The sequence below is a fragment of the Misgurnus anguillicaudatus genome, chromosome 12 (assembly GCF_027580225.2).
Source record: "Misgurnus anguillicaudatus chromosome 12, ASM2758022v2, whole genome shotgun sequence".
Lineage (NCBI taxonomy): Eukaryota > Metazoa > Chordata > Actinopteri > Cypriniformes > Cobitidae > Misgurnus > Misgurnus anguillicaudatus.
The window spans coordinates 3,929,359-3,939,518 of record NC_073348.2 but is presented as its reverse complement, the minus strand read 5'-3'; the positions used below and the strand labels follow the sequence as shown (position 1 = coordinate 3,939,518).

The following is a 10,160-nucleotide window of genomic DNA, read 5'->3' as shown; positions in this document are numbered from 1 at the left end:
CCCTAAATCTCCCGTATTTTATCTTCCGTAATTTCGCACGCAAAGGTTGTGATCTATAAAAAGATCCTAAAGATCGCTAAAGATCCACTGATTCCGCTAATCCACTTTGTGTCTTCCCGCCCGCTCCGCAGCATCTCTGTGTGCACTCTCTGCCTGGACGACAGTTTCTGAAGTTCGTTGCATTAACAGGTAGATTTATTACATTATATCAGCTGTTAAACCGCAGAATTACTCATTTGGAAGTTTGTTTATGTATTTGTAAAATGTAAAAGTGCTAACAACTTAGCAAGCAAACAACAACAAAATATCCACATTCTTATCGCTTGTCTAATTGATTTAATGTTCCCGATCAGATCTAAGTTAATATAAACACTAAATTTGCTGTTGTTGGCACACTTTGTAGGCAAAAATACAAAAAACACAAATGCCTTCACAAAACAAAGACAGAGAACGGAAAGGGAGGCTGCTTCTAAAGGCAGTTCAACATTGCAAACATGGATTCAAAGATCCATCAAGCCAGCAGGTAAATCATATTGAATATTTTTTGTCACACTTTAATTCTTGTTATTATATTTCCCATTATAATCACTTGTCTAAGTTGATGCTAGTAATTTAACTAATAGTACCACCCCCTTTGGTGCCCTTTTTGGTTTGGGACACTGCCCAACGAAAATTCAATGAATTTGAACGACGTGCACAGTAGTTTTACCACCCTCAAAATGGAAAACAATGGGAAAAAATAAAGTGCTGACTTTCTAGTTTTAAATTGCCAGTATTTTGTTATTCTTGAACCCATAGACATGGTCTTGGTGTCATTTTAAAGTTTTTGTTTTTAAGCTCTTTCTATATGAACAACTAGTTTTAGCATTTGACCATGCTGAAAATTTTACTTATATATCTACCTTTTGCACATTTTATGTATGTTCAATAGCTATTTTTAGCTCAAGCAAATCCACAAACTTATATAAGGATTTATTATTTTTTACAAGCTCGTCTGTTGACTACTGAATATAAAACCCCTTCAATATAGAAGTCCAGTCAGCAAAAAAAAAAGAAAAATAGAGTACCGGCACTTCTTTTGGGCCACTTAAAGCACTGGTTAAAGGCAATAATTTTTTATATAAGTCCTAACCATTTGCCAATAGATAATAGTGTGGATTTTAGCTATTTCTGTGTTAAATAGTTGGAAAAGACTGCATTAAAATGGTTCACAATACAAATCGAATCATATTTTAGAAATTAAATTGAAATAAAAGCTTTTACTGAGTTTAACACTGCATGAAAAGTGGAATTTTCGTCAGAATGTGGCACTGTAGATTGCTGTGAAACTCCAAGTTTACGACTGCGCACGACAATTTGCAGCCAACACCGAAAACTGCCGTAAGTTGTCAGAAGTTGACGTGGGTCTAGCTTGGAAGTTGTCCCCCCTTCCCCTAATTCTAGGGGAGGCTTTAACATGTAAATGAACATGCTGTGAGCTATACAAATGCAAATCAGGGTAGCAGCTGGGGGAGTTTTACTCAGGTAACATTCTGAGAGGTTTTAATCTTTGATTTTAAGAAAATCTTTGGTATCAGTAAAGCCAAATTACAGACTCTTAAATTTTAGTTTGAATTTATTTATTTTTAAAGTATGCTACACGGTTAACACATTGTCTTCATGATGTAAACATCACTTAATATTTTGAGTTATGGACATTTACTTAAAAATCTTAGTTCATTTAACTTTTAAGTGTATAAAATTAATCAAACTAAAACATTCAAGTGAATGAATTTTAGCAGGACATGTTGTAAGGAACACCCATAATCCTTTGTCTCAGAATATTACGATTATTTAAGCTTTTTTACAGAATTAAGAACTAATAAGAACTTTAACTACTTAAATATTTGTTAAAATGTCATAGAGGTTTATGCTCTAATATTATTCATGTTGTTTAGTTTAAAATGATAAATTACCATTTTTGTAAATGAAAGTCCCCGTTCAGGTGATCAGTGTTTATTGACATAAACAACACATTGTATTGTATTGTGTTTCAGTGGAGAATCAAGTTTATTTAATGACTGACTAAGTCATGAGTTTTGTGTTATAATACCATTTATAACACTAAGAGAATTATAATTATACATTAATTAAAAATATAATTTTTTTCAACTCAGTTAACTAAGTGGAGATGTTGGACAGAGTAATTCAAAATCAACTTTAAGTTTAATGACAATCATTTATCAAACTTTTCTTCACCATTTATCACAATACTTTCAAAATATTTTTTCCTAATAATTTTTAAACTATCCCTTTAAGTAGATTCAATTTCTCCAGGCTAACAGTGTATATTAATTACTCTGTATGTAATTAGCAATAACCAATGTTAGGTAAAAAAGATACACCAAACTATTTATTTCAACAATTTTAATTGTTTTAACAGTTTTAATCAGGCTCAATTTGTGCATTCTATGCAAACACCATCAAACAACATGTTAAACAACAAAATGTCTGTCCGGATGGGAATAAGGCAAGGTAACTTGTGCAATTACATCACAGCTCAAATACTGTGCATAGTGGCATGACTACAGTTTATTGAATTCACATACTGGTAATCCTGCCATACTTGTCCATCATTTACATCTCCTAACACACCCTTTGGCAGTTCCCGCTTTCGCCTTTCATCTAATTTCTCTTCAAATCCAAGTCTTTTAACAAGTCCTCCCAGAGACTGCACAACACTCTTGTAACAGTAAGAATGTATTGGATGGACATACTCTTCACCGCTCGAATATGTAGCCTTTCTTAGCAAGGCAGAGCCATATTTCTTCCTTAATGCAGACCTCTGCTTTGGGTGATTGTAGAACGGGATGTGACCACAAGTCCTGCAAACCTTTGTACCATCCCGTCTGCGCTCATAGGTTTCAGTAAGCATGTACACTGTCATACATTTTGGACAAACCACATACTGTAAGAAGTCGTCACGGAGGATACCAGTCAATTTCATCATGGCCAAAAGTTTCATCAACAAGTGTTCTGTTTTTTCACTTCTGGACTGATCACTTCCATGCTCCTCCCCATCTTGTATGTAAGGATAGGCTTCAGTCTGCTCCTCAGCAAGGATTTCCCCCTCTTCATCCACATAGTCATCCTATGGAAATTTAAAGGACATATTTAAAACACATGCAATGCACATACTCAGCACCACCATTAGACCATTAGAGATTGAAAAGTCCATCATGAATATGGCCATTTGAGATTGAAAACCCCATCGTTAATATGGTCATTTGAGATTTAAAAAGAACTTAATTAATATGGTAATTTCTCATCAATATGGCCATTTGAGTATGAAAAGATTTGAAAACTGTAGTTGGAAAAGATCATGTGCATCTCAAACAGCTAGCTTTATCTTAGTGCAATGAACCAGTTAAGTTCTTTGTGGGAACTTCATCCACTTCAACTTCATTTTAGTTTTTTTTATACTTTATAAAGTGTGTTTATACTTTAGTTGCTTTCATTAGTTAACTAACAGAAATTTGAGAGTGGAAAACAATAATGTGGGTGAAACATGTTAGGTTTTCCCATTTTAGCTCTGGATTAGCATGTAATGAACTTTATACTGGTATATCCAAATGTAATTTCATGCTTACCACACAACAGGAGATGTCCAGGAAAAGATGAATGCTTTGTTCATCTGCTGTTTCGTCTGAAAAACAACAAACAGAAGATACCGTTATGCATTATAACGCGATATTCCTATTTAATTATAAATTAATTTATACTATTAAAATAACAACAACAGTGATAATCAACCACATTTAACTAGACCAGGGGTCTCCAACCTTTTTGTGAGCAAGGGCTGCCACAATGGATAAAACATGCTGGATGGCTACTTTTTGATATAGCGTACTCAAAACGTTTTTGTTTAACTTGTTGATTTTATTTTATTTTACTTGTTGATATGTTTTAGTATTGTTTAAAATGTTAACATACGTAAAGCAAGCCAAGCTTATATAAAAATATGTAATTATGCTCACCGTTGTCTGAACTGCAATTCGCTGGGTGCATTTCTTCAAATTCTTCAATCACTTTTTTTTCTGGGTCCTCGGATTGCACTTTCAGATTCACTTTCACCAATCTCTCTAACTCCAGTAAAGTTATCCTCCGGGTCTTTACACATGACAGGACATCACTCACAGCGAGTTCATGACTGGATAGCAGCAGGCTCTGTACGTTATCTGACCTGACGTAGTCCTTTTGGATTTTTTCTCCCAAACTCCATTTTTGAAATAGCGCTTTCTGTGGTCAAAATACTGTGTATGACACAGTTCAGTGTTGCAATGTTCACAGAAGCGCCCATAGATATGTATATAAAGGCTAGATGGCTCAAGGCGGAGTCCCTAACGGCATCACCTGGCGGCCATCTTGCGGCGGGGCGCTCGTTCACTCGTGGCATTGAGTTTGATGGTGCGGGTGCTTTTGGATGACCATGGCTTGCTCAATTTTCTACCGATTTTCAAACGGTTTGGGTCTTTACAAACGTTATTAACGTGGCTATAATTCTGGATGCTTTAACATGTTTCATAAATTTATTTTTTATTTTTAGTATAGGTATGCAGTGTCATAGGTACATCTTTGACGTTTATAACAAACCAAACCGTTTGAAAATCGGCAAAAAATTAAGCAAGTCACGGCCATCCAAAAGTACCCTCATCACCAAAACTCAATGCCACGAGCGAGCGAGCGCCCCGTCGCAAGATGGCCGCCAAAATGCGGACGTTGCACTCAATTGGCCAGCAGCGCGGACGAGCCATCTAGCCTTTATATACATATCTATGGAAGCGCCAAGGTCGTTTCTTCAGTCTTGGGACTTCCATCTTTCAACTGACAGCACACTGTGTTGATATCACACAGAGCTCCCGGCACATCGCGTTTGTTGTTTATATCATACGCATGCGCGCACGTCTCACAAGATTTTCCTTATATCAATAACCTCGCGTGTGATTGGAGGAGCCCGACAGGCTTCTCGCCTTCGTCCAATCGCGTGCGAGGTCATGGCCACGGCTCACACAGCAGTACAAGAGGAACATTAAGCGATGTTTGGTTGGGTGTTTGTAACTCTCCAAGAAGAGAAGACGGGTGCACAATCCCAAGATTGCGGTAAGAATGATTTTATGTAAAAGCATATTTTTAAGTAGCCCAAGCTGTGTGTTTTATTGCTTAGAGGTGTTTTTGTATTGTAATTTTTAGGAGGCTGTACGGCGTCTCTGAGGTACACTGCAGGCGCTTTGAACCAGAGCAAAGGTAACGTTACGATTTAAAGAATATGCTTTTATTCTTGTATAAGGAAATAGGTACGTTAATAGATCCGATCTTAAACCCGCACATCTTGTTTTCACAGACTAACGTCGCCTCATAACGAAGCCGTGACCTCCTATTTGGTTGGGGCTATTTTAGCAAGTCCACATTTAACTGCTGAGAAAGACGACATTGTTTGTAAGTATAACTTCTAATGTTTTTCCTCATTTCTTGTTTAATTGTACCGTGACTCTGTTTATTAATACCAGTCTCATTTAATTGTTTTCCAGCTGCCTGTAAGACGTATTATGAGTCGGTTCGCCGGAGCTTCAGATACAAACAACCTGAACTCGCATCGCGGGCGGAAAATGCGAAAAGTTTAGCTCGGAGTCGACCCAGAAGAAAAAGTGTAAGATTTATTATATTAGATCAGTTTTTTGTCAATGTGAGTATTTTTCTGGTCACTTATTGTCTTTATTGATTATATTACAGTTGCTGGAAGCGAGACGAAGTGTGCTGGCTGAGGGTGAGATGGACATTTGAAAGTGCGCCACCATAGATCTCATGTCTGATGAAGACGGCATTGTTGGCGGGGTGTCTGGATGGATTGTGCGGCCACCGCCCTCTCGCAGCCTGGAACTTTCCGAGCTCTGTGCCACGCTGCAATTCAGATTAGAGGCGATACCAAAGTACAGGGCAACTCACCATATACGCCTGAAAAAGTGACTTTTTTTTACAACGTTTTTGAGTTTTTTTTTCTTTTTTCAACACTTGATAACTTTGAAAAAGATTTTTAGAGATCTTTCCCGAATGTCTTGGGCACTTTTTGACGTGTTTGGAGGACAACATAAGAGACATTATGCTGCTTTGTACATAGTTGTGTGTTTCTAATTAAAGCTCTTTCTTTGAATAAACAGCTGTGTGTTTATAAATAAACCTCTTTGTTTTCTCTTATATTTCTTGATGGTGTGAATAATGAAGTACATAGCACAATGACATTATTATATAAAAAATTAATATCACATAAATTATATATTTATTATTATTATTATTGGGGTTTACATTTATAATGAGCCAGGGTGCCCAATAACCCCCCTCTTTAGAGTAACGGCCCGACTTGAATTTACTCACTCGGTATTGGCTGAAGCCACTTCTTTTAAACAAGAAAAATCCCTTGTGATTGGTTTGAAGTGATCTGCCAACCATTCACGGGAGATTTTACTTGTTTAAAAGTAGTGGCTTCAGCCAATACTGAGTGAGTACATTCAAGTGGGCAGTTACTCTAGTTTTGCTGCTATTCACATGCTAATTAGACTAGAGACGCTCTACCTGGCCGGCAGAGGTTTCGCTGCTATTCATATGCTAATTAGAGGCATCGTACCCCCGCGGGGCTCTCCACCTGCGTCATGGTTCGTTTACGACAATTTGTGACACAGACGAACGCGACGCTCGCTGCCTGTAAATTGAGGAAAGCTGCCGAAAATTAGGGAAATTTTCGGGAGCCTACAGGCGCTTACGGGGACGAAAATCCCACTTTTCATGCAGTGTAAATGCCTGAGATTAGAGTCTTTACCATTATTTTATACAATTCTATTATGCTTTCCTTCTGATAAAAGTTCCTTCCAAAAAAGTTCTTAAAATCTAATGAATACTGGTCTCTGTAAAATGTATAACTGCAGATAACAGCAGCTTTGATTCAGTTTATCCATTGAGAAAGAGAAGCGTGAAGTGATGATTTGTGATTGGTGATAGAGAGACTGTCACAATCAAATAAACCAAACGAGTAGTTTATATTAAACTTAAGCAACAGATAATGTGTACAGTGGGGCAAAAAAGTATTTAGTCAGCTACCAATTGTTCAAGTTCTCACACTTAAAAAGATGAGAGAGGCCTGTAATTTTTGTCAAAGGTACACGTCAACTATGAGAGACAAAATGAGAAAAAAAAGCCAGAGAATCACATTGTCTGATTTTTTTGGGAATTTATTTGTAAATTATGGTGAAAAATAAGTATTTGGTCAATAACAAAAGTTTATGTCAATACTTTGTTATATACCCTTTGTTGGCAATGACAGAGATCAAACGTTTTCTGTAAGTCTCCACAAGGTTTTTACATATTGTTGCTGGTAGTTTGGCCCATTCCTCCATGCAGATCTCCTCTAGAGCAGTGATGTTTTGGGGCTGTCGCTGGGCAACACGGAATTTCAACTCCCTCCAAAGATTTTCTATGGGGTTGAGATCTGGAGACTGGCTAGGCCACTCCAGGACCTTGAAATTATTCTTACGAAACCACTCCTTCTTTGCCCGGGCGGTATGTTTGGGATCACTGCCATACTGAAAGATCCAGCCACGTTTCATCTTCAATGCCCATGCTGACAAAAGAAGCATTTGAGACAAAATCTCACGATACATGGCCCCATTCATTCTTTCCTTAACTCGGATCAGTTGTCCTGGTCCCTTTGCAAAAAAACAGACCCAAAGCATGAGGTTTCCACCCCCATGCTTCACAGTAGGTATGGTGTTCTTTGAATGCAACTCAGCATCTTTCTCCTCCAAACACAAGAAGTTGAGTTTCTACCTAAAAGTTATGTTTTGGTTTCATCTGACCATATGACATTCTCCCACTCTTCTTCTGGATCATCCAAATGCTCTCTAGCAAACTTCAGACGGGTCCGAACATGTACTGGCTTAAGCAGGTGGACACATCTGGCACTGCAGGAATTGAGTCCCTGGCTGCATAGTGTGTTACTGATGGTAGCCTTTGTTACTTTGGTCCCAGCTCTCTGCAGGTCATTCACTAGGTTCCCCCATGTGGTTCTGGGATTTTTGCTCACCATTCTGGTGATAATTTTTACCCTACGGGATGAGATCTTGCGTGGAGCCCCAGATCGAGGGACATTATCAGTGTTCTTGTATGTCTTTCATTTTCTAATAATTGCTCTCACAGTTGATTTCTTCACACCAAGCTGCTTACCTATTGCAGATTCAGTCTTCCCAGCCTGGTGCAGGTCTACAATTTTGTTTCTGGTGTCCTTTGACAGCTCTTTGGTCTTGGCCATAGTTGAGTTTGCATTCTGACTGTTTTAGGTTGTGGACAGGTGTCTTTTATACTGCTAACAAGTTCAAACAGGTGCCAATAATACAGGTAACAAGTGGAGGACAGAGGATCCTCTTAAAGAAGAAGTTACAGGTCTGTGAGAGAAAGAAATCTTGCTTTTTTGTTATTGACCAAATACTTATTTTCCACCATAAATTGCAAATAAATTCTTAAAAAATCAGACAATGTGATTTTCTGGATTTTTTTCCTCATTTTGTCTCTCATAGTTGAAGTGTACCTATGATGAAAATTACAGGCCTCTCTCATCTTTTTAAGTGGGAGAACTTGCACAATTGGTGGTTGACTAAATACTTTTTTGCCCCACTGTATGTCAAGACCATATAATTATATTTCGTATATATTATTGTTTATAGATGTCAAATATCAATTGACTTTTTTCTCTTTTATTAAAACCTGTCACAGCAAACATCACGCAGGCTTGTACTGCTTGCAAACATGCACACGCGAGTGATGGTTGATTAAAATTGCTGTTTTCTGAGGGTATCTGCGTGCGTGGAATCCGGGCAATTCTCTGCTTTTCATCCAGACCTTGACGCTTTGTGTGTTCGACTGGTGCGGAGCTGACTGATCGGCGTATGACATCAGAGTAACGCGAGAGCAAAGGTAAAGGCGGACCCTTTTGTAACATTTCGCATTGCTCTCGCGGTACTCTGATGTCCTCGCTGCCGAACTTCCTGCGCAGCGCCACATAAAGTGAAATGCTCTTTGACTCTTTGCAGCAAAGTACCAGCAACATGAGAAGTGGTGGCACCTAAGACAGTGAAGGTACGCTAAAATATAAAAGTGTCAGTACTGCGAGCACTGGTTTAGCTACTTACATCGTGCTTTGCGCTTTCACCATCGCGCAGCCGCGCACTCGCTCTCTGTGGTTTGTAGCTGGCGCTGCATCTGTAAACGATAACTCCACCTTCTTTGATGCGTGAGAGTTGGCAGCTATGCAATTGCAACGATTTTTAAGTATTGAAATTTTTATTGCTTACATGGTAAATCTAGGTTTTAGACTTATTTACATCATACAATAGTAAAAACTCCTCTTCTGACAAAAGATTGTCATTTAATGCTAAAAGCAATCCTTCTCTTGCTTTCTTAAATGACTTTTTTTGTATCTCAGTAAATGAATTAATGCCGCGTTGCGCTGCCTAATGTAAACACGGACATCGGATATATGAGGCGTGTGTAAACAGGCAGGACAAAAAATCGGATATGGTCAAAAGATCGGATCTGTGCATTAAGATTTGAAGTGTAAATGCAGCCTGAGAGTGCAAAGGCCAAAGTAAATGTGGTTAAATGTGAATGAAACCTGCAAAACACACAAGCACATAGCTACAATGCAAAGGCCAAAGGTCAAAGTCAGCTCACATGGATGCAAGGCCTACAACAGATGGTGTAAAAGACTTTTACTGTGACTTCATGATCACTTCCGGTTGGAGAGCACGCTGGCACGGTTTGGTTGCCGCTTCTCCTCCCGTGACTAACTTATTTAAATACTGTTGGACTTAATAATTAATCGCTACTGGATTATTTTTACAACTTTTTAATTGTTAACGTTTATTTGCGCTAGCCAGGAAAGTAGTGCAAATAAGCTACATTGATTGGCATCTTGTATTTGATGCGGTCTGCCTGTTGGCTCTGGTTGAAACGTCTTCATTCAGTCGGGATATCCTGTCATTGGTACAGTTTGTCTCTGTTGTATATACTCGCCCTGAAGGGCCTGCTCATAACCGGGCTCTCTACGAAGTGGATCTAAGAGTCATCTGTGCAGCTGT

At 38.4% G+C, this 10,160-nt stretch overlaps 1 protein-coding gene and 1 long non-coding RNA gene across 3 annotated transcripts; one reads left to right on the top strand and one right to left on the bottom strand.

Annotated features, from left to right (window-relative positions):
• Positions 1–2,515: 2,515 nt before the first annotated feature.
• Positions 2,516–4,397, bottom strand: LOC129438443 (uncharacterized). Its single transcript, XM_073873784.1, has 3 exons — positions 4,017–4,397; positions 3,630–3,685; positions 2,516–3,130 (listed from the first exon to the last, which is right to left on the bottom strand). Exons 1-3 carry the CDS (start codon positions 4,045–4,047, stop codon positions 2,540–2,542), a joined length of 678 nt encoding a protein of 225 aa, XP_073729885.1. The 5' UTR covers positions 4,048–4,397; the 3' UTR covers positions 2,516–2,539.
• Positions 4,398–4,742: 345 nt separating this feature from the next.
• Positions 4,743–6,054, top strand: LOC129447574 (uncharacterized). Of its 2 annotated transcripts, XR_012372352.1 has the most exons (5): positions 4,743–5,139; positions 5,230–5,283; positions 5,381–5,475; positions 5,568–5,686; positions 5,770–6,054. It is a non-coding gene; the product is annotated as an uncharacterized lncRNA (long non-coding RNA). The 2 variants fall into 2 exon arrangements; XR_012372351.1 differs by having other exon boundaries at positions 4,743–5,283; positions 5,770–6,052.
• Positions 6,055–10,160: the final 4,106 nt, after the last annotated feature.